This window comes from Anomaloglossus baeobatrachus, chromosome 3, assembly GCF_048569485.1.
Source record: "Anomaloglossus baeobatrachus isolate aAnoBae1 chromosome 3, aAnoBae1.hap1, whole genome shotgun sequence".
NCBI lineage: Eukaryota > Metazoa > Chordata > Amphibia > Anura > Aromobatidae > Anomaloglossus > Anomaloglossus baeobatrachus.
The window spans coordinates 389122483-389148076 of NC_134355.1; the positions used below are offsets into that span (position 1 = coordinate 389122483).

Genomic DNA, 25594 nt, shown 5'->3' on the forward strand with positions numbered 1-25594 from the left:
GTAATTGTTTGGGCGCATGGCGGGGCTCAAAAGAGAAGGAGCGCCATTTGACAGCAAAATTGGGTGGAATCATTAGTGGACGCCATTTCACGTTTGGAGACCCCCTATGGTGCCTAAACAGTAAAGCTTCCCCACAAATGACCCCAATTTGGAACTAGACCCCTCAAGGAATTTATATAGATGTTTGGTGAGCCCCTTGTATCCTCAGGGCCTCCACAGCAGTTGATAACGTTGACCCATGAAAATTATTTTTATTTTTTTACCACAACATTTTTGCTTCAACTAGGTAGCTTTTTTTTTTTTACAACGGTATCAGGAAAAACTGCATCATAAAATTTATTGTGCAATTTTATGGAGTACGCAGATATCTCATATGTGGTGGAAAATAATTGTTTGGGCGCATGGCAGGGCTCGGAAGAGCAGGAACGCCATTTGACTTTTCAAACGCACAGACGCGGTGCACTGATCGGCCGCTGCAGGACGCACGGTCGGATGAGAAACAAAGCGTCGGGGATTCGGGAAAAAAAAAAGTCAAGCCAAAAATTGAGCAGGGATGCTGATACGTTATGTGCATCCCTGATCAGCGCTCGACGGGTCGCACGGACGGATGCGATACAAAAAGCGTCAAGGATGGAACAAAAAAATTCCCGCCAAAAATTGACCATGGATGCAGATATGTTATCTGCATCCCTGATCAGCGCTCGGCGGGATGCATGGATGGATGAGGTATAAAAATGGACAGGGGATACAGAAAAAAAAAAGTTATACTCACAGGACCCAGAGGATTAGCAGGAGGATCACTGACCAGAGGAACTGCAGGAGGAATAGAAGGCAGCAAGATGGACAGCTTTACAGGAGCATGTAAAGAGTAAACCTGGCTCAACCACTCAATTAAATGTAGGTGCTCTGGAGAAAAACAGATAAAATAGAAAATCTACTCCGGCACACTAAGGAATATATGAAAAAAGAGTCCAATATGGTGCTCAAAAAACGTCTTTATTATTAGAAGTGTATATTTTGTCCGACGTTTCAACCCGTTGTGGGTTTTCTTCAGGGACTAATTTATAGTAACAGAAAAAGAAAAAGGGTACAATATCACAATAATATAGTATACACAATTGTTTCATAATCGGGGCATGCATTACATACACATGAAAAAAATGAACAAAAGTTTTTTTTAAAAATAAAAGAACAAGCTTTCCATAGAGAATGAATCATGAAAATCTCACGTGAACAAAGTAAAATGAGATCCCCTCGGGGATTTGCACAATGTGTTATACAGAGTACATGGACTGAAGGCAAAGACATACCTATAGTAAACGAAAATAAGGTTCTTAAGCAAGTGTGCCAGAGTAGATTTTCTATTTTATCTGTTTTTCTCCAGAGCACCTACATTTAATTGAGTGGTTGAGCCAGGTTTACTCTTTACATATTCCCTTTTTTTGACCTGTGCCCCCACCTACCCCTATACGAATCATTTTTTGCATCTATGTCTTTCTCTACATTTTCTTATGGAGCAACTGAAGTCACTGACATACTGTCGAAAGTAACTATTCTGGATTCCTTCTTATCAACACCCTCAGAGGAAATTCGCACTCGCGATTACGAGAAGGAACTCAAGAAAAGGACTGCATTCGAACTACATTGTGCCACTCTGGCACAATATCATAAAGTACAGCGTATCCCGAGGGGATTGAGGGTGTCCCTCAGACCTACCCTTTTTTCAGAAAACACAGACTACTGCTCTAAATTTGAGAGCATATTAAATAAATGTTCAATGGACATTATTGTTTTGACCATAGAATACTTACAGAAGGAGATAGAGGAACTTGGACCCAAAATCCGTTCCATTGAGGATCAATTCACCAATAGTCTACCTAGTACTGAATGGGATAGGATCCGCAGGAAGACGCAAGATACCATTTCAGAGTTTCAGAAAACCCTACAAGAAAGGAAACGCCAAAAGTTCATCCGTGACCAGGAGGATTACTCGAAAGACCGTGTTTACAGGTGGCGGTCATTTGATAATTTTTCAAGACGACCAGCAGGACCACCAGGTCTCCTCCGATATTCGGCCTCCTCGGGTTCAGACAGTGAACCATACTTCTCCTGACCGTCCCATTTTTTAGAACAAAGACAATCAACAAGAGGGCGACCAGGCGGGGGAAGAGGAAAGGCATACACACCACATCGAGTACAAACTCGTTCTCAGGTATGACGAATCTGGTGTTTAATATTTCCTCATACAATCTTTCTCTTACAGAGACACAGGTGTTGCAGAAAGGCCTCACATTTTGTCCAACTCCACCATTTGACACTTTCCAATTAGATCAGGAACTCAGGCGGTTTTACAGAACCTTACGACTGAAAGCCCATTTTTCCAATACTGACACTGACATGTCCATGTCCAGTATGGATAACATCCCTGGTACCTTTGCTCTACACAATCTCAACTTGAGACACCCTAGCAAATTGAACCCACCCAAACACTATCACCCTATAGAGACATATATCACACTGGTCTCTAAGGACATTGACATGACACTAAGATCTATTGAGAGGGGTGAGTACAGGGTAAGGAGTAACATCACACCGGAAGAGCATAGGGCCATACGTACCCTTAAGGATAACACCAATATTGTCATCAAACCAGCTGACAAGGGTGGAGCAATAGTGGTTATGGACAAAACATATTATGTCTCTGAAATCCTCACACAACTACAGGACAGGAATACATACCTTCCCGTCCATAGGGATCCCACCAGAGACATTCAAGCTAAGATAAAGGATATAGTGGATTACCATTTATCACAAAAAACTATAGACAACAAACTGGCAGAGTTTTTGATCAAAACGGATCCTGTTACACCGGTGTTTTACACCTTACCTAAGATCCATAAGAACCTACAGTCCCCACCAGGCCGCCCAATCGTAGCATCTACTGACTCTGTATTATCACCACTAGCCATTACCATAGACAGAATTTTGACACCACTGATTCCTACCATACTTTCCTACCTTAGAGACACCTCTGATTTTCTTGGTCACCTGCGCTCATCCACAGTCATTCCGTATAACTGTTTACTGGTCACACTAGACGTCAACAGTTTATACACCAGTATAGCACATGCTGACGGCATCCAGGCGGTGGACTGGTTCCTTGAATTACAAGGCACCTTCACTTTAGCCCAGCACTCCTTTTGCATGGACCTCATCCACACAATATTGGAGAACAACTTCTTTATTTTTGAAGATTCATTTTTTCTACAATGCAAGGGCACTGCGATGGGGTCCAACATGGCACCCCCCTATGCGAACATTTATATGGCGCATTTTGAGGCTCTTTACATATATGAGAATCCCCTTTGGAAGAAACATTCAGTGATATGGAAAAGATTCATCAATGACATCTTTATGATTTGGCACGGTGATTCCCTCACTCTAGATAGATTTTTTCAACAGATCAACTCATATAGACCAGGCCTGACTTTCACCATACACCACGATCCTCACTCAATCAGCTTTCTCGATACTTTGGTACAACTTTCTCCTAGGGGCCACATAGATACGGACCTCTATGTAAAATCAACCGACAGAAATAGTCTTCTCCACTTCACAAGTTGCCATCCGGCTCATACTAAAAAATCCCTCCCTATATCACAACATAAACGGGTGGAGAGAATCGTATCTGATCCAGAAAAACGAGAATTGAGACTACAGGAAATGGGTTCAAAGTTCATGTCCAGGGGCTATCCAGCCCATATAGCAAACAATCGTACATCACGACCTAACACAACATGGACCAACATATCCCGTGTAGCATGCGTAAACACTTATCACCCGTTCTCACCGCTGATCAAGGGTATCATTGCAAGACATTGGCCATTATTACAAACCGCATATCCCACAGTTTCTGAGTTTTCTCAACCTCCGTTGTTCTGCTATAAGAGACCTAAGAATCTTAGGGACAATTTGGTACGGGCCGACATAGGGTCCTCCACCAGAACAACACGACAAACCTTTTTAGGGACTCCTAAGGTCGGCACTTACCCCTGTTTACATTGTTTGCAATGCAACAATTTAACCCGGGGAGATACATTCACCCATCCACACACAGGCAAGGTGTTCCACATTCGGGACTATTTGACGTGTGACTCCTCGTTCGTTGTATACCTCATCAAGTGCCCTTGCGGTCTCGGATATGTTGGGGAGACCACCCAGCATGTCCGGGACCGCATTAATAAACACAAGTCCACTATCCGCTGTCAACAAATCCTATTGCCCATTCCTCACCACTTTGTCACACATAGACACACTGTGGCTCAACTTAAATATCAGATCATTGAACACATACCACCTATAAGAAGGGGTGGCAATAGGATTAGAACCCTTAAACAACGTGAAGCATACTGGATTCATACCCTGAGAACCCTAGAACCTCATGGGTTAAATCGGGAATATGATGTATTCACTTAGGCATTTCATTGTGTGATGTATATCATGACAAATAGATTGGTTGTATTCTGCAATTTGACAAATATTCTCTTTCCATTGGAGTACGATATGGGGTAACAATATCCCCCCTTTTTTAAAAGTATTACATTAATAATATATTACTATAACATTTTTTTCTTCTTCTCTCTTAGGTCACTCACATCACTTGAATGCACTTCTACCCAGCACGCCACTTGCAATATGAGTCCAGCACTTACACCTTGGTTTGTATATCCCCCTATTACGAGTACCCTTTCCCCTGCGCGTGCGCGGGGTCCCCTGTCCTCCGCGCGCTCACGATGCACGGCGTCACTTAGTGGCGCTCTGCCCCGTTGGGCGCGCGCCGGCCATGTGTCTCTACGCGCACGCGCGGTGGCGTCCTCACTACAGGCGTGTGTGTTCTGCCTTCCGTGCATGCGCGGGGCGTGGCGCCGGACCCCCGGTGTCTTGCCACACCGCGCGTGCGCGGGGCATCATAACACACGCCCACATCCACTCCCTTCACACGCGGACATGTGGGCTTTGCCTTCCGCGCATGCGCGGGGCTGGCGCTGTTGCAGCGGCGTTTGGCCTCACTGCGCATGCGCGGGGCATTATGTCATCAATAATGGCCACATGCGGGCCATATGCGTTCCACTCCTCAACGGGAAGTGGTCGCTCCCACAGTACAGCATAAATACCACGCACCTCCCCCTAAATGGCGTCTGGCGTCTCGCACGTGGCTATCTTCCCTCACAGGTATGCAATAGGTCTTCCAGCCCTCTTACTTACATTATCCCACTTAACCCTTTGTTTCTCTTCACTTTCCCATCAGAGCCTTTGGCCATCTCATACATAGAATATTAGATACAGACAGCATTAGGGAAGGTATGTTACTGTCTCATCCTTACATCCTATAGAACTTCCATAAACAAGTGATCTTACCTGTATGCTCCCTTTGTCGCTTCCTCTACTATCATTATAGCAACCTCTCTACATATATTGAACATATATGAACCTCGCAGATTCACTCTGCAGCTGATGTAGCCTTACTGGTATGACACATATACCTCTATATGAGGTACGATTGTTTTTTTTACATTTACATTTTGTGGTGACGTCATATGTCTTATACAACCTCTTTTACACGCTTCATATATGATTTCCTCTATTATCACCACAGCAACAACTCATTATCATTTGATCCCATATGATCATAGAAGAATTGATCTGAGGCCGACACAGCATTACACTTGTGAGGTTTACACTCAGAGGTGAGGTATGTCTAATGTCCATTGCCTACCCCTATTTTTGGTATCCTCACAACTAACACACAACCCTCTTCACAAATGATTATGTACACTTTTGTGTTTTTATCATCAGTTTCCCTTTTGACTCCTGTGGAATCATTTAGGACTTACTCCCATTTCCATGGTAACTATGACTTTACTTTACCCTGGTTGGTACTAACATTTAGTGGCATCGGTACTATGTTTTGCTTTTGATTCATTGACATACAACTCAGATATGCTTCTGTGTATATCCCAGTATGAACTATTTATCCACATCGGCTTCAACCTGACTTAAATCGTGGCCTTGGACCCTTAGCACATACTGGCTTTACTTACAAGGTATGCCTTATGGGGGTTGACATGCCATTAGTCCTGTTACACATGTCTCCTGCGGTAAACAGAAATATGACCTTTTGATTCCAGAATTAGTTCTCCTACGACCTCTGAGGACTCAAACACATTAGCTTCACTCACAAGGTACGCCCTCTAGGGGAACAGACATGCCACCAGTCTCTAGACATGACTCTTATAGTGACCATATGCATATTCTTTTGACTTTTCAGAACGGCCGTGGCCCTTCTCTCATTTTCTTACCCACACGAACTGATGTCCTAATACATAATACTGGTCCACATAGGTATGCCTTCGTTACAATCCCCTTTTTGTCCTCTTTGGTGAAACAAATAGTTCTCATTAATGACATTTCATGTCTCACCTCTCTAGTACCATTTTGGACACTAGAAAATTCTGATTCACCTGACGCGACTTGGTGCTTGCTTAAGAACCTTATTTTCGTGTACTATAGGTATGTCTTTGCCTTCAGTCCATGTACTCTGTATAACACATTGTGCAAATCCCCGAGGGGATCTCATTTTACTTTGTTCATGTGAGATTTTCATGATTCATTCTCTATGGAAAGCTTGTTCTTTTATTTTTAAAAAATACTTTTGTTCATTTTTTTCATGTGTATGTAATGCATGCCCCGATTATGAAACAATTGTGTATACTATATTATTGTGATATTGTACCCTTTTTCTTTTTCTGTTACTATAAATTAGTCCCTGAAGAAAACCCACAACGGGTTGAAACGTCGGACAAAATATACACTTCTAATAATGAAGACATTTTTTGAGCACCATATTGGACTCTTTTTTCATATATTCCTTAGTGTGCCGGAGTAGATTTTCTATTTTAGCTTTACAGGAGCAGCAGGCAGGAGGTTGGACAGCTCTTCAGAAAACCCAGGAAGGACCCAGCGATGGAGACAGATGTGATCGGGCCAGTGAAGACCTCAGACGACCCGGTGAAGACAGGTAAGAGGACGTCGGAGAGGGAGAGCAGATGGGGAGGGGGAGACCGGAGAAGGAGCTGCAGAAGCAGAATAGAGATCACTGGGGAGGCAGGCAGATTGCAGGGGGAGCAGATCGGGATATCGGGGGGCAGATCGGGGCGTGGGGGGGCAGATTGCGGGGGGGCACGGGCAGAAGCCATCACGGGAGCGTGCAGGGGTCATCACGGGAGCGCGTAGGAGCCATCACAGGAGCGCACAGGGGCCATCAGGGGGAGCAATACTCACAATTATTTTGCACAGAATATTTTATACAGGATGCAGCCAGGCCTCTTTATGTTAGGCCTTGCATACTATACTCACTGTCACTGCATAGAGCACATATATAGTACTGGCGCAGCCTGCTTGCATCTATTGCGCTGGGCGTAACTAATAGGCTGTATACCAGATACTGTGAACCTGCATGTGTGAACAGTGACCTATGCAAGCCACAAGTGTGCAATTTTACCATCTCCCTTTCCACCTGTGATGTCTCCATTTAATGATGCATTAGTCTTTTTGGCCTGGGCAGTTTACATCTTCTGCCATTAGTCTGTGAGTCAATACTCACATGGAGCGGCAATCGGGTGGCGGCAGCAGCAGCGGCGTGGTACCACAAGTACCAGCCAGTGCGCGCTGCAGACATGCTGGGGGAGAGCTTCCCAGACCAGCACAGGCCTGGGGAGGATGATCACCTCCAGATCAGACCGCCCCACTGCACACTGATTGGAGCGATTGCGCATCATAGCATGATCGCTCCAATCTGTGCTGCAGGGGCTGGGGGGCGCCGTGGCTGAGCTCCAGCTATGATCTGCTGTAGCTGCTGCAGTACCTCATAGCAGGATCACACAGAATCTCACTGGTTCAGGTATTGTTTTAGCCGAAACCAGTGAGATCGATGTGGTTGGCAGTTCAGATTTGAATAGCCAATCACAATGATCGTCGATGGGGGGTGCCGATGCCACCCCCCCTGGGGTCAAGCAAAGGTCCCCTGCTGTAAGGAACAGCAGGGGACATCATTTGAAAGCCATTGCTATGGACACGGCAATCAAGTGAACTATAGGCAGTAAAGTTAAGTCACGTTAAAATAGGATGTAACTTTACTGCCCGCGGTCGTGAAGGGGTTAAATTAATAAGAAAGCACAGAGCAAATACAGAACTGATTTCTGTCTAACAGGTAATAATCCCTATAAGTGAGGCTGGAACGCCTTAGCAGACTCCACATCAAACATTAGCCAACAGAGAAGGCTAGTATCAGGAGATTATAACTAGTCCTATCCAGGATGTGATAGGACAGAGAAAATGATCAAGTTAGAACACGTGATAAACAAAAACTAAAAATATAGAAGCATAGGTAAAAAATCTCAGCATGTGGACAGGGACTGACCAGGCTGTGGCTCAGCAGGAAAGGAAACTGTTCATGCAGCACAAGGTCACCGGGTCGTGTCCTGAACCCGAAGCATAACACTCTCCAAAGGTTCTTGGCTCTTGGAGAACATAATTCTTTTCACTCCTCTGTCTGAAATCTTGCACGGAGCACCTGGTCTGGACTGGTTTATGGTTAATGATATTCTTTTCACTTTCGGATTATGGCCACAATAGTGCTCACGGGAACCTTCAGTAGTGTACAAATTCTTCTGTAATCAACGCCATCAGTATGTTTTTCAACAATACGGTTGTGAAGGTCTTGAGACAGCTCACTTGTTTTACCCTTAAAGAGAGGTTTCTTGTGTGACACCTTGGTAATGACACACCTTTGTGTAGCATATCAGTTGAACTGATACTATTTTTCACTAAGTGGCAGGATTGATTTCTAATTAGATTTCAGATGGTGTCATGATTTTCCATGGCTTTTTGCAAGTCTCTTTCTTCATGTGTTCATTAGTTTTTTTCCTGTGTCATTACTGATTATTACACAAAACCTAATTTATGGACATCTAGGGTTTTATTTCTTTGTCTGTGTGGACTGGATGGGTTTTTACTATTTTTACTGACATTTGGTGAGAAATTTATGTCAATAGCACCTCTATTTACTTAGAAAATTAGTTATGTGTAGAGTCATCATTCGAAGTTGGGGTAGAAAGGGAATGAAACAGCCAGTCAAGAAGTGGTAGAAAGGGGGACAAGGTTTAAACAGGTTTTTGCTATGTAAGCTGAAGCCAACATGCTGCAATGGTTAACACACAAAATTCAGGGCTGCAAGTCTGATCTGTTGTTTATTTGCTATGTTTGTTTAAGCAGCAAGGCCATCATCATTGCTTAGACTACAAAGTCACACATAGGGCAGTCCAACACACCCCCTGCTTGCGACTGACATCTCACTGTCAACCTGCAATCTCCATAGAGAGTCTGGTGTGGGTGAAGGCAGCGCTCTGGACTATAACTAAACATTCTGATTGTGTCAGAAAGGCTGCAGCCAGTAACCTAAGTGATAAATCGTTGGATTCAGAGGCTCTCAGATGAGACAACAAAAACCTGCTGACAAAGTTTAGGAAAGGAGGCAAAGCTGAGAGTGAGGGAGTAGTGGGAAATGTAAAAAGGGTCATAGTACTGTCACCAGTAGAAGATGTGTGGGAAGATAGACAATGTAGCTGCCAGAGTGGTATGGATTAAAAATGGGACAATGTTGCTGCTAGTTTAGGTGAGGGTGTTAAAAGGAACTAAGTACTGCCAGTGAGCTAAGGCTAGAAAGCGGAACAATGCTAATGTTAGTGAGACAGGGGTAGGAATAGCTACAATACTGCTGTCAAATGTGTAGGAGGAGGTACAGTGTGCTGCCAGAGAGAAACAATGCTGCTGTCAATTTGTTGTGAGGGAAAAAGGTAGAAATGAGGCCAATGCTACTTCTATTGGGGTAGAGTAAAGCAGGCTTTACACGCTACGATATTGATAATGATTTATCGTCGGGGTCATGTTGTTTGTGACGCACATCCAGCGTCATTAAGGATATCGCAGTGTGTGACTATTATGTGCGACCTAAAAGGATCGCAAAAGCAGCCAAAATTGTTTGCCGTGGAGAGGTCGTCCTAAAACAAAAAATCGTTCTCTGCTTATTAGCGATGTTGTGCGTCGTTCCTGCGGCAGCACACATCGCTGTGTGTGAGCAACATCTCCTTACCTGCCTCCACCGGTAATGCGGAAGGAAGGAGGTGGGCGGGATGTTACATCCCGCTCATCTCCGCCCCACCGTTTCTATTGGCCGCCTGCTGTGTGATGTCGCTGTGATGCTGCACGACCCGTCCCCTTAGGAAGGAGACGGTTCGCCGGCCACAGCGACATCGCAGGGCAGGTAAGTCCGTGTGACGGAGGTAAGTGAGGTTGTGCGACACGGGCAGCGATATGCCCGTCTCGCACATCCGACGGGGGCGGGTGTGATAGCTTGCGATCTCGCTAGCGAGATCGCAGCATGTAAAGCCCGCTTAAGATTCTGTGTTTTTGCAATATTTTTCCACCACAAAGTGAATAGAAAATGCAAGGAAAAAAACACACCAAAAACGTGCCAAAAGATACAGATTTGGTACATAAACTTCTGCAACCAAATACTCAGCGCGCGCACACAACCTTAGGCTACATGCGCACGCTGCATCTTTTTGTGTTCACAAACTGCAGCCAAAACTGCACCTTGTCAGAGAGAGCCTGAAAATGTCACAAAAAATGCTTGTAATTGTAGGTGCGATTTGCTGCGTTTTCGGTGGGTTTTTGGTGCCTTTTTTACAACATGCGTTTTTGCTGCGTTTTTGTGACAAATGTTGACAAAAACGCAGGAAGAATGAACATGGTCCATTTTTTTCGTCACAAACTTTTGACAAATAAAACGCTGACAAATAAACTGCAATGTGCGCACAGCAAATCTGACTTCTCATAGACTTTGCTGGGAAGTCAAATGTCAGAAAGTTCTGACAACAAACTGCAGCCAAAAACGCACAAAAAACGCACCAAAAAACGCAGCGTGCACATGTAGCCTTAGAAGCAGGGAATGTGGTTGCTAGTGATGCTGCACTGTGGTATTTGTTTGCTGATGCTGGGGATGTATTTTGAGCTCCGTTGTGGTGTTTGGTGCTTCTATGGAGGACTTTTGTATTGCACTATAATGTTTGATGCTGTTGGGGAGGTATATTACGCTGTATTATGCTATTTGGGTCTGCTAGGTGGTATTGGTTTGCGCTACATGGCAATATTTATTCACCATAGAGCCCATATCAACATAATAGATTGGCTGGCCAGACACAAATATAAAAGCTTGTTAATTCCTGTTTCAAAAGAAGCCATTTAAGAAAATGTAAAAAAAAAAGATGTTTTAACCTAACCTGGTTAATAAAATAGTTGAATGTATGGCTATATGCTTGCTCAGAGAATCTTTGGGTGTGGATGTGGATTTTTTTCAATCTATCCTGTATAGTTTTGACATTTCGGATATTGATCAATACACACAATATGTACATTGCTAGAGGTGTAAAATTTAACTTTAAAGGGGTATTCCCATTTCCAGGATCCTATCAAAATATGTAGTAGGTGTAATAAAAATAATATTAGCTAATACCTCCAATTAGATATGTAGTATAATTCTCCTGTTTCACTATTTCGCTTTCCTCATGTTCGGGGCATTACAGGACCTTAAGTATCCATGGTTACGACCACGCATATAGTCACAATTAGTTAGTTTCTAGTGGTCATAACTATGGATACCGAAGGTCCTGCAATGCCCTGAAAATGAGGTAAGCAACCTAGTGAATCAGGAAAACTATACTACATTTCTAATTGGAGGTATTTGCTAATATTATTATTATTATTATTACACCTACTACATATTGAGATAGGATGTTGGAGATGAGAATATCCCTTTAAGGAGGTTTTCTAAAAGTATAAAAACAGGAAATATCTGCCCACACAGTCTGTATGGTATTACAGCTAAGCACAATTGGCATTAGAATGAGTCGCACAACTACACACAACCTGCCAACGGTTGTGGCATTGTTTTTGGAATCCTGGACATCCCCTTGAAATTTGAAGAACTACACATTAGGTCCTCACCACTATTATCATGTCTACTTATAGAGTACTAGAATAACTGATCTGATCCCGCTTGCCTGTACAGTAGGCCAACGTCAAACACCGATAGACCAGGCTGGTTGGTGAAATAAAATATCAGCTACATCGCACTGATTTACAGATATTCAATATTGATTCATAATTACCTGTTGAAGATGAGCTATAACTCTCTCGTTCTTCAATGATATAATGCATAGTATGATGAGAAACAAAAGAAAGAAATCAGCAGAGTATACATTAGACACATACGTGCTACAGAAGACAAATGAGAAACACAATACAATATGCAGGAAAAACAAAGCAATATGGTCAATTTATTAAGACAAAGAATATGAAATAAAAGGAAAACTACAACAAGGATGAAATAAAGCAACATCCACAGATCTGCTAGAAGCCTATTAGTTCTGTTGATATTGTCACTTTTAAAAAACACTTTACGGTTGAAATCTACAAACATATAGACTTCTCGAACGGGAATCTGTCAGCCAAGTTTTTCTATGTAATCTGACAGCAACATGATATAGGAACGGAGACCCTGATTCCAGCGATGTGTCACTTAGTTTACTGACTACAGCTCAGAATGTTGAGTCCTGTATAACAACTTCCACACCACTGATTAACAGCTTTCTGAGGACAATGCAAACTGACAGAAAACAGCTAATTAGTGGTGGGGGCATGGTTGGACTAGAAGGCACAAAACTCCAAGTTCTCTAGTGATAATCTCCTGCTGATAAAACATTGATTGCATAGAAATCGCAAAACAAAACCTAGTAAGTGACACATCAATGGAATCATCAGTAACAACTGCCATCTCCTATCTCAGTAATGGGAAAGTCTTCACTGAATACAGATTTTACCTCAGAATTGAGAATTTTGATAATGACTGATCACTTCTGATGCAAATTTGTCTGATAAGATATATTATAAAGGTGTTTATTTTCATGTGTACTATTGAGTTATGAAATAAAATTTAAAATGACGGCTACGCTTTAAGTTATGAGGCAGAAAAATGGAACCAAAAAGCAATGCATATCTATGCAGGCTTATTGCAGCACAGGTTTCATTTTCTGACCTAAAAAGACACCAAAATGTGTTAAATTGGTCTAATGAACTGCATTGTTTTTTAATATTAAGAAACCAGTAGCAGTCTGTCTTTAGCTTTTGGTCTGAACTGAGAATAAAGTACCGTAATACGTAAACACTAGCAAAGTTAAAGGGGTGGTCCATGTAATGGAAAAACCCCTTCTTAAATGCCAAATTCCCAGTGTAAAATATAAAAATCAAATACTCATGTCCCAAAGCGGGGTGAGCCAGCGACGTTGGTGTTGGGTTTCCTGCCGCTCATGTGACATTGTTATGCCATGTGAGTACTGTATCCAAACAGCGGCATCTAATGGGCTCACAAACAATGTCACATAAGCCATGGGAAACCCATACCAAGATCACTGGTTGAGCTTCGATGCGGGAGGGAAGTATAGGATTTTCTTTATTTTTCATGGGGAATACAGCATTTAAACAGGGCTTGTCCGAGAAGTAGAAAACCTTTTTTTATCAGCTTTTTATGTAGAATAACACTGCGAGACACTATAAAACAATGAAAAATTGAGTTTTTATTCAATTTCAATATCAGATTTATCAGAATTATTATAAGAGTTATTTTCAGATTAGGACTTGGATTTATGTGTTCTTGCTTCATACTGCATAATATATTGTGCCAGGATTGACTGGCCATATACAGTTCTTTGTTGTGGTTTTCCTTTTAGACATATTAAGAAAGATAAAATAAAAGAATACAAACAGCATAAAATAACGTGCTATTGATAGTTTATCAACAACTGCAGTCATTTTTGCAATCTTTTTCTCCGTTGTCATGATTTTCAAACTATGGTTCAATCAAATGACACAACTGTTAATTAACATTTTAGAACGAGTTATGTAATTTTATTAAGCCAAATGACACAAAAAGCATGGATGTTATAAAACATTAAGAAATTAATTAGGAACATGCTGAGATTGACACGACATGCAGAGATATAAAGACCATGCTATTCGAACAGTATAGTGAACATTCTGTACTACACATTGAGAACCAAACAACAACACCACTACTGTTGATCAAAGACCTCGAAGGCGTGATAACCTTTTTTTATGACATTATTTGTCCTAAATTATAACATGAATGGTATAAAACAAGAGAGCACTCAAATGGAATCTTACTGAACATTGAGAGTTAGCCACTTCACTAATGACTACAACATGTAAAAGACGCAACGCCGTAGTATTAAACTACATCATCAAGTTGTATAACAGATTTTGTACATATCAGTCATATATTGTACATATCCAGTCATATATGTAAATATTAGCATATAATCATGGGTCTGCTAAACTAATTATTTTTTAGTACTGTCATGATGTAAAAAACATACATAATGTATAAGAAATCTAGAGTAATTCAGAAAATGGAACCTACAATGTAAACTCAGGACTATTCCTTTCTTAAACAAAAGCATGCCTGGTGAACCCATTCACTTCAATGGGACTTAAGCATCAGTACTCAATGACAGCCCCTACACTATGTTCTGCCGACTGTGACGCCAAGAATCAGCTGTTGGTGTGGGTGCCAGGTGAAGAAAACCCGGATGATCTGATATGGATAGAGAAGTTATGATCAACTCTTAGAGTGGATTCTGGTGCGCAGTGGTAGGATAGATGTCCCAACAACTATATACAAAAAACCACGACACTCCTTAGAAGCAGTGAAGAAAATGATATTTATTGATTTGGCAGAACGTTATGTTCAGGGACATCACGCTTTACGAGATGCCAACTTTCCTTCCTCTCAGATCTTAATCACAACCTGCTAAAAACAGTACAAGGGATGCTCAGTTGAGAGTCTGAGCGCACACGTCTATACAGTTCCAGTAGCTGCGCCACCTTGTATCAACTGTTGGTGGGGTGTGAGGTATCAAACTCCTCATGCCTCCCTTCCCTAATTTGATGATGAAGACCTATCCCAAGGATAAGTTATCATTCTTCAGCCCCGGATAATCCTTTTTAATTGAATAATCTATAATATAATATATTCAAAGAAGCAGCTTTCTTATTCTCTAATCAGATACTTGAGTAAGCAGAACACCTTGAACCAAGGCAGATTAGAGAAAGAAGTAAACAGAGGAGTGGATGTGTGTAGATGAGAAAAAAACGGAATGTAACTACGCAGGTAAGAATGTGAAAATTTGGCAATGATTTCCACAATACCCCGCAAAAGAATTTAGTTCATCCCACATTATTTTTCAGATGTGTCTCCATTAAGGCAACCCATCAAATGAATGTCATAGAAGGGGTTTCCTGCTCAGTGCTTTATGTAATAACACATATTTCTTGCACTGTTCTTACAGAGAAATTCTTTGACCACCTTTAGTTTTCTCCAATCTCTTTCTTCTGTCTCCATTCTGCTGAACAGTACAGAAGTTGCCAATAATTTGGTTTTATTATGGTTTACACCCTCTATTCCTTACGTTATCACTGCTGTTAGTTGGGTTAGTTGGGTTGTATGAGAGAAAAAAAAAAAGAGTCACAAACTATGAGCAAGAGTAAGACAGAGTGCGACTATTGATGAGTGAGGTGCTCGGCATACAATCGAACATTGAGTGCTTGGGCACTCAGTGCTCAGTTGGGTATCACAGGTGCTCAGGTATGTTGTCCGTGAAAAAAGAACACAAAGAACCAGTTCCCTTCACGGAATGAAGGGAGTCAGCACCCATTTGCATTGTCTGAATGGCTGTTCGGGGGCGATGGGGGGGTAAATAGAAAGTTTTTGGATGTAGTGTGTCAAGAAAAAAAACTGTCCTCCCTCCTTCAGAAATTATCTGTATTTGTCTGGCTGTATTTGGGTGGAGAGATGAATTGCTCAATCATTGACTTCCATTATACTCGTTTCTCGAGTTGAGCCTATCAGAGCATTTGACCTGCTGAACTTGAGTGACGAGCACCCAGCATTTTAGTCCTCGTCGATCACTAATTTTGACTGATAATGCAGCTCAGCAAAATTTAGATACAAGGCTAAACATAGACCAGGAATAAGTGCGCTATTTATTGGGGGGAAAAAAGGCATTTTTTTCAAATTTGATGCAACCCATTTACTGAGACTTCATATATAAACAATGGTGAGCCTATGCATTGAGACTGTCAAAGAACTAGAAGCAATTAGAAAGTCCCGCAGGACGACATTGTAGACTAACTTTGTGCTCTTTATTCAACTTGAAAATTAATTTTGTGTTTTGAAGAATTCTCAGAGGGAAAAGATGGTACAGGATGACTGGAACATCTTTGTGACATCTGTGAAGTCAACAATCCATCAGTTTCATTAGTTAGTAAACTGCTCAAGCAAGGAGCATATACCATAAGAAGGTGCCTGTGTTCCTCTAGGGTACTCGTGCATTACTAAGCAATCTTTTAAAAAATGTTCAGCTTTTTTCTTGTTAGTTCTCAGCTCTGTGAAATCTAGCTAGCAATATTTTACCAGCACATCAGTGTTATCAGCACCATGCACTTTGTAGGGGTTTGAGCATTCACTAATTGTACGTTACATTAACCACAACATTCTAAAGCTGCCAAAGTCAAAGATGTCTCAAGTATACCTAGAACATTTTACAGTGTTGCTGAAAGACTTTGTTGTCAAAGTGTATTTAGCATGGGAAATGTAGTATTACATTTTGGCCTTTAAAGGGATTGTCAGGGACTTTTCTTTTTTCTATGTGCCTAAAAATTAACAGAGGAAACTACCTGACAATTGTACTTGGCACCAACAAAGCAGTCATTGACCACTCCTGCCGGTGATTCAGCTGCTCAATGTCAACAGAACAGCTCTTTTTCTTCCGGGCTGCTCTCTTGACGGGGCGTGATTGCTGGCATCACACTGACTGACAGCTTCCTTCACGCAACAAACAGTGGAAAGCCAGCTGTCAATCACCATGATGTCAGCAGTCACGCCCTGTCGACAGTGCAGATCACAAAATCAGTTGCTGTACTGTAGATGCGATGTCAGCAAAAGCTGTTGAATTGCTGTCAGAAGCAGTTTGTGACCACTCAGTGCCGGTGGAAAATGCTGTCAAGGACAACAGGCAGGTAGTTAGCAACTACCTGCCTGTTAGTGGTTAGGCCTATAGTAATAAAAAAACTACTGGATATCCCCTAAAAACAAATGGACATCCATGTAATACACGGATGGACAAGGTCAATTAGAGAAGAAATTTCTTTTACATAGCAGCTCTACACCCCACCTAATATTGTCCATATAACCTAATAGGGCATACATGCATGAGGTCTTGTCTCGAGAAAACCCCTGGAAGTCATCAGTGCTGCCCGTAAATGTATAACTAGTATATTTATAGGTATATATACATGATTTAGTTACAAAGGAATCATAACCTACAAAATTGGAACTTAATTACCTACATAACACAGTACCGTTTCAATGCCTAAACTAGACATGAATTAAAAGTAATGTTTAAGTGAACTACATATAACCACATAATCACCAATTAGACATTTTCCAGAATCTATAGGTAAACTTTTTATACTAGATGCAATCATTGCATTACAATGGATTGGTGATACCCTCCCAAACAAATTATCAAATAAATAAATGAATATACATGTTTAATGAAAAACAACATAAACAGAGAATTTTTTGTAATGTTTCATTAATCTTTCTTAAGTGATCCTTGCTTCAAGAGCCTAAGCCAAATATCAATTTTTATAAAAAAAAAAAAAAAAGTGACGTGTCATTTTCAGTATCTAAAGGCAAAATATTTGTAAATTAAATGTTCTTGTTGGAAAAATGCAATGGTCGATATCTTCATATCCATATCTCCCATCCGATATTTAGTGTGTAGCATAGGAGCGCAATGGCGCTGATTACTGAAACGAAAAACTTCACAACTACAACTCCTCTCAACTATAGGCATTGGTGGCAGACAGCCCGAAATATGTTCAGTTAGATTTATTTTCTACATAAGTTTCAAGTATAAAAAAAAATATCTATCTGAAGACTATACCGCTTCTATTTCCACTTCGTAAACATATTCAAACACAAACTGTGTAATGTTAACATTAAATAGCGCTTTTATGTATTGAACGCGAGATATGACATCAATAACCAGAACACCTAAGAGATATTAACATTATGAAATATGAAACATCTTCTAAGCATATAGGATAATGCGTACTCTATGCCCAACTTTCTGTATAAGTCAGCTTTATGAGGACTGAGGACGTCAAACAAGGGAATATTTTGCGTAGCTTCAGAGAACCAGCTTTGGCCTGACTTGTATACATTCTTACATACTGTAAATGCTTATAATTTGCCAGCACCGTTCGCAGTCAACTCGGAAGAACATTAAAATAAAGGCAGCTTCACTGAGCCATGACTCCATATATTATACTAACATTTAGCTTCTTATTGCAAATGAAATCATATATTCTAGTGGCATTGCATTAAAAAGGCAAACACACTATACTCTATGCAACAGTCATTTTTATGATCCATAATGCAAAATGGAATTGAAGGCCACAAAGTAATTGAGCATTTGACCCACACAGATATAGATTCTTGCCATTTTGATAATACTAATAGAAGAAATCTATATCTAAACATCGGAGTAAAGAGATCATCGTAATAAACTTCACATCATATTATCGAGGAAGGTTGAATTGCCCCATTCCCATCAACAAAAATGAAGCCCAAGTGGTAAATTTGAAGAAATTCCTATATAATAATACACATTTTTTTATTATTTTGCACCGATTTTAGTGACTACAATATTAGAATCTAAACAATTGCTAAAACCAGTTTTGCTTCTGTATTAAGTTCATGGTTTGGTCTTGGTAAAGTCTTATTAGCAATACAGTGGTTAGTAATGTTAAATGTCGTATCACAAAAAGCAACATAAAATGCACAGTATGTAAAGATATAAAATGCAGTCAATACTGGACATGAAGAATTACACTGAATGGTAAAAAAACAGCGAGTACATTAATAATCCACCAATCCACACCACTTCAAAACTCATTGAACATACAAACGAACAAAACACTGTTTGCAAGTGTGGTTGGCCACTTGGTCTACCTTGTTCTACACTGTTGCTTCTTACAGGGACCTGTGGAAGTTGCCTTCCTCTCCGACTAAATGAAGAGTCCACCGTAGATGACTGACTTCCTACTTGATGGTTTCTGTTAAATAAATAAAATAAATAAATTAGTTAGGAAACATGTAGAAGGAAGCCATGCCCTTAGATTGGCTGGATAATATGGACCAAGACATTGGAATCAAATCCTTGACTAATAATCTGTTTCTGCCATGGTGTCTATCATTTTGGTTGGTAAAACAGCACTACATGTAGTTTTATTCTTCTCAACGAAAAGACAAAATCTGTAACAGAGGCTCTTGAAGAATCCACCAAGGCAGATGTAAATAGAGCTTGTCCTCACCATTTTAGGTTCATAGTGTGAAGAATCAATCGGTATAACCTGTGCTAGATAATAGTTAATAGTTTGATGAAAACAAAACTAAGGGGTAGTTTACACGCTGCGACATCGCTAACGATTTATCGTCGGGGTCACGGTGTTTGTGACGCACATCCGGCGTCGTTAGCGGCATCGCAGCGTGTAACACGTACAAGCGACCTTAAACGATCGCAAAAGAGACAAAAATCGTTGGTTTTGGAGAGGTCGTCCAAACACCAAAAATCGTTGTCTTGTAGATAGCGATGTTGTTCCTCGTTCCTGCGGCAGCACACATCGCTATGTGTGACACCGCAGGAGCGACGAACATCTCCTTACCTGCCTCCACCGGCAATGCGGAAGGAAGGAGGTGGGCGGGATGTTACGTCCCACTCCTCTCCGCCCCTCCGCTTCTATTGGCCGGCCCCTTAGTGACGCTGCAGTGACGTCGCTATGACGCCGAATGCACCTCCCCCTTGAGGAAGGGATTGTTCGGCGGTCACAGTGAAGTCGCTGACAAGGTATGTGCGTGTGACGCTGCCATAGCGATAATGTTCGCTATGGCAGCAATCACCACATATCGCTGGAACGACGAGGGCGGGTGTTATCGCGCTCGACATCGCTAGCAATCGCTAGTGATGTCGCAGCGTGTAAAGTACCCTTAATACATGGACAGAAAATCACCATCTTGGCTCTAAAATTTAGAGGGAAGTTCATTTTAATGAAGATTAAGGGGTACTTTGCACGCTGCGACATCGCTAGCATCGGCTAGCGATGCCAAGCGTGATAGTCCTGCCCCCGTTGCACATGCAATATCTTGTGATAGCTGCCGTAGCGAACATTATCGCTACGGCAGCTTCACATGCACTTACCTGCCCTGCAACGTCGCTCTGGCCGGTGACCCGCCTCATTCCTAAGGGGGCGGGTCGTGCGGCGTCACAGCGACATCACACGGCAGGCGGCCAATGGAAGCGGAGGGGCGGAGATGAGCGGGACGTAAACATCTCGCCCACCTCCTTCCTTCCGCATAGCCGGTGGAGGCAGGTAAGGAGATGTTCCTCGCTCCTGCGGCTTCACACACAGTGATGTGTGCTGCCGCAGGAACGAGGAACAACATCGTATCTCCTATTGGTGCGACATTATGAAAATGACTGACGCTACACAGATCACCGATTTTCGACGATTTTGCGATCGTTTATCGGCGCATCTAGGCTTTACACGATGCGACGTTGTTACCGACGCCGGATGTGCGTCACTTTCGATTTGACCCCGTAGATATCGCAGTAGCGATGTCGCAGCGTGCAAAGTACCCATAACTATTTTAAATCTATTCTTAGTGTATGTCTTTATTTTAGTTTCCTAGTTCAAAATAGCTGTAAATACTGGGCATAAACATGAGAATATTTGATGTTGAATTGTTTAACAGGGCTTTGGGCATGTGGACGTTATAGGTCTCCAACTCTTTTCTTCTTCCCTAAAGCCATAACTAATGTGTATGGATAGTGTTATATACTAATAATGCGAAAGGAAATTAAGAAATATTTTTACTTTGAAGTTGCGTAGTTGGCACATATTTGACAGTATAGACAACATACAACAAGGTGTCAGGTAAATCATGTTACCTTAGGTAAGTTCACAGTATCCAAAAAATTGTAACATGCGGGATCAGGATCATAGGGAAAGGAAAAGGGACAAATGACCCACATCTCAAGATGATTTGCAGCAGAATCTAGCCACAAGCTTCTCATGCTTCTCTTACAAAGGTGCACTGACTATTAAAGTGAGCCTGAGAACAGATTCATGCTGCACGAACCATGAGCACACGAATCCAACATTGGCTGTGTCACTTAAGTTGTGTATGCTGTGGCATTTCAGAAAAAATATACATTTAAAAGCTAGCCAGGGACCTTGGATGGAAACTCCGATAGATGGTCATTCCCTGGAAGCCTCTCCTCCGATAGGAGGATACCTGTCAGTCTTGGGGAGGGGGGCAGGAACAAGCCATCAGGGAATGGCCTCTTAAAGGGAACCTGTCATCAGAAATTTCGCCCAAAAGCTAAAAGATTCCCCCTCTGCAGCTCCTGGGCTGCATTCTAGGAAGGTCCCTGTTATTATTGTGCCCCATGTGAGACCAAAATAAAGCCTTTATAAAGTTCTACCTTTTTGTATGCAGCTTCTGTAAATGTGACACGGGGGCGGGCTCTCTGCCGTCCGTTATTCTGCCTCCTGGTCCTGTATGCCGCCCCCATCGCTCCTTTCCATATCTGATGCACCGCCCACTGCTCCAGCCATCCCCGCGCATGCCCAGTGCCAGTCTCACAGGACTGAGCAGTGTGACCGCTGGTGACGTGTGCGCAGGCAAGTGATTATGGGCGGGACTGTGACTGTTATCAGCAAGTACCCGCCCATAATCTCTTGAGCGCGCAAACCTCTCCAGCATTCACACTGAGCTCAGTGTAGATGCTAGACTGTATGGGCTGCTTCCAGGGATGACGTCCCTTTGTCATGTGATAGTATTTCGAACACGCCCCTATCACATGACAAAGGGACGTCATCCCTGGAAGCAGCCCATACAGTCTAGCATCTACACTGAGCTCAGTGTGAATGCTGGAGAGGTTTGCGCGCTCAAGAGATTATGGCCGGGTACTTGCTGATAACAGTCACAGTCCCGTCCATAATCACTTGCCTGCGCACACGTCACCAGCAGTCACAGTGCTCAGTCCCGTGAGACTGGCACTGGGCATGCGCGGGGATGGCTGGAGCAGTGGGCGGTGCATCAGATATGGAAAGGAGCGATGGGGGCGGCATACAGGACCAGGGGGCAGAATAACGGACGGCAGAGAGCCCGCCCCCGTGACGGATTTACAGAAGCTGCATACAAAAAGGTAGAACTTTATAAAGGCTTTATTTTGGTCTCACATGGGGCACAATAATAACAGGGACCTTCCTAGAATGCAGCCCAGGAGCTGCAGAGGGGGAATCTTTTAGCTTTTGGGCGAAATTTCTGATGACAGGTTCCCTTTAAACTAGATGCATTGTTCCAGGTCAGCTTTTACAAGTATGCATCACCTACTGTCTGATATTTCTAAAATGATAGGGCCACTAAAAAGTTTTGTTACCAACAATTTCTTTAAGGCCCCCATATTCATTACATAGACTGACATTGGCGTGTTCGGCCCATAGTTAAATGTGTTTGGTGGACTCCCAACTCTCTCCTGAGAGATAATGTCGGAGGAAATAAGGATCTGGCAATCCTGATTTCATATTGCTCCCACCATAAGATTCTGGCAGCAGCTCTCTTATAGAGAAGCAGGTACACAGGTCTTGGCAGATTAAGCACTCCTATGGATGAGTTGGAAGACATTGCTGCCGAATGAACAATCGGTAGAAACATTGTTCTTATGACATCTATAAATTGTCTGTGGGACCCTTTAGATCTATTTTCATAACACGCATATACATGTGATACATAACATCAAAAGGCATTTATTAACCAGGGCTATAGCCACATACACTAGAGATTAGTGCATGCAACTGAATTCACTTATTGGGATAAGGAAAGGTAGAGGATACAACTGACAATTTAGGAGTCTGCATTGAAGCCACACGAAAAATGAGCTGGACAATAGATTGAAGCATTAAATACCAAAACATACATTGCATTTCCGTGGAGCACATCGGCCATCTGTGAAGAGCAACAGCTAAGAGAAAGTTTCTATGGCAGTAGAGACAGAGACTCAAGGCAGTTACCTTAAAGATGCTACCTACTTTATGCATAATATATATATATTAGTAACAGGTCCCGGCAGCTCCATATTCATTTCCAGACCGTGCTTCACTTCAGGAAGCTTATTTCAATAGCTAAGCCAGGTGCCCTTCTCTGTCTATATATATATATATATATATATATATATATATATATATATATATGTATGTATATATGTATATATATATATAGACAGAGAAGGGCACCTGGCTTACCTATTGAAATAAGCTTCCTTAAGTGAAGCACGATCTGTAAATGAATATGGAGCTGCCGGGACCTGTTTTTATATATATGTATTGTGAGACTGTGACCGGGGTTATCTATGACGGCCGGTATGTCTCGCCCAGGTTGTGCTCACTCCATGATAGAAAGTAAATCCACTATAGGGTTAATGCTGTTTCCCTACAGGCTTAAGGAAGGGTTAAAAGGAAACAGGAACGAGGGCAGGTGTGCCGGGTGTGGGGGAAGTGACCAGAACTTCCTGAGCCCTCTGCTGGAGAGGCACATGTATTTTGTTATGGACTTTTTGTTTGGACATTAAACACCGTGTGCTGTGAACCTTGATGCCTGGATCCCGTGTCTTCTGCTGCGCAGCCGACCGCGCTACCTCACATATGGTGGAGAATGCGGGCATGACAGCCGGTGAGGTGTAGCATCCATCCCTGGTGACCCAGCTGCGCATGTCCTGGATTCGAGCGGCTATACTACCGCCCAAACCCGGCGACGCCATGGAGGACATACTAAAGCATTTGGCTCAGGCTAATGCACAGCAGCAACAGACCAATGCACACCTGCTCCAATCCTTGCAAGTGCAGGAAAAAAAACTCCAAGAACAGTTGGATCAGGCCAATGCACGTCAGCAGCAATCCTTGCAAGTGCAGGTCAAAATGCACCAAGAACAGATGGAGCAGGCCAATGCACGTCAGCAGCAATCCTTGCAAGTGCAGGACAAAAGGCACCAAGAACAGATGGAGCAGGCCAATGCACGTCAGCAGCAAGCCTTACAATTGCAGGAAAAAAGGCACCAAGAACAGATGGTTCTCCTGGCCAAGTCGATCCGTGCCGGACCGGCAGCAACAACCCCGGGACCGGGTGACGACGGCAGCGTCCGGAAAGCGGTGAGACAAGCGTTGCAAAAGATGACCCCGGGTGATGATGTGGAAGCGTTCCTGGCGGTGTTTGAGCGGGTGGCCGAGCGGGAAAAGCTGCCGACCCCGCAGTGGGCTGAGGTATTGTCGCCCTATCTGACGGGGGAACCCCAAAAAGCGTACCTGGACCTCGGTACCGAGGACGCCATTGACTATGTGACCCTGAAAGCCGAAATACTGGCTCGGTTGGGGGTGAATACCTATGTACGGGCTCAGCGGGTAAATCAGTGGTTCTATGAGGAAGCCAAACCCGTACGCTCCCAGGCCTATGACTTATTACATCTTGTAAAAAAGTGGTTGCAGCCTGACACTCTGAGCCCGGCGCAAATGGTGGAAAGGGTAGTAGTGGATCGTTTTGTGCGCACTTTACCCGTCACCGTTCAACGGTGGGTAGGACAGGGTGACCCGAGTACCCTGGACCAATTAGTGTCCCTGGTAGAGCGGCATGTGGCTACGCAGGACTTGATACGGGACACTGAGACTTTGCGTACCGCCCGTCGGTCCGGCCCCTCCAAGCCTAGGGCCAAGGACCCACCGCCGACACCGGTACAGGAGTCCGCTACCATCCTGGCTGAGGCCGCGCCCGCCGTTCCTGAGGTCCGGAAGGCCATGTACCCTAAACGACAACTTGTCAAGGGGGTTTCCTTCCCTATTAGATGTTGGCGGTGCCAGCGGGTGGGACATATGGAAGCCCAGTGTCCACTCACCACGGAGCCCATGGATTGTGGGGTTACCCGGCGGGGTTCAATGTATGCTCAGGTGGTGTGTACCGCTGACCTGGTCTCCCCAGAGACAGAGCCCCACTTGTGCCAAATACAGGTGAATGGATGTCCGGTTACAGGATTGTTGGATTCCGGAAGCTTAGTGACCCTTGTGCGATCCACCTTGAGAGCTAAAGTAAAGGCCACAGGACGCACTGTGGGGGTGGTTTGCATACATGGGGACCGCCACGACTATCCCACGGGGATTGTCACCATCACAGCACCTTGCGGTCAGGTGCAACATGAGGTGGGACTTCTTAACACTCTTCCTT

General features: G+C 43.0%; 1 protein-coding gene across 16 annotated transcripts in view; it reads right to left on the reverse strand.

Annotated features, from left to right (window-relative positions):
* The window catches only part of RIMS1 (regulating synaptic membrane exocytosis 1), a 545320-nt gene that overhangs the window by 181730 nt on the left and 337996 nt on the right, over positions 1-25594 (reverse strand). For 10 of the 16 annotated variants that reach the window (XR_012751649.1, XM_075340212.1, XM_075340216.1 and 7 more), the window contains 2 exons: positions 19274-19377; positions 12288-12317 (listed from right to left, as the gene is read on the reverse strand). Coding sequence is in view for 15 of the 16 variants with exons in the window: in XM_075340212.1 (XP_075196327.1) it covers positions 12288-12317; positions 19274-19377 (134 nt within the window). In the remaining variant the exon portion in view is untranslated. The remainder of the gene's footprint in view (positions 1-12287; positions 12318-19273; positions 19378-25594) is intronic. The other 6 variants (XM_075340213.1, XM_075340226.1, XM_075340220.1 and 3 more) reach the window with 1 other exon arrangement.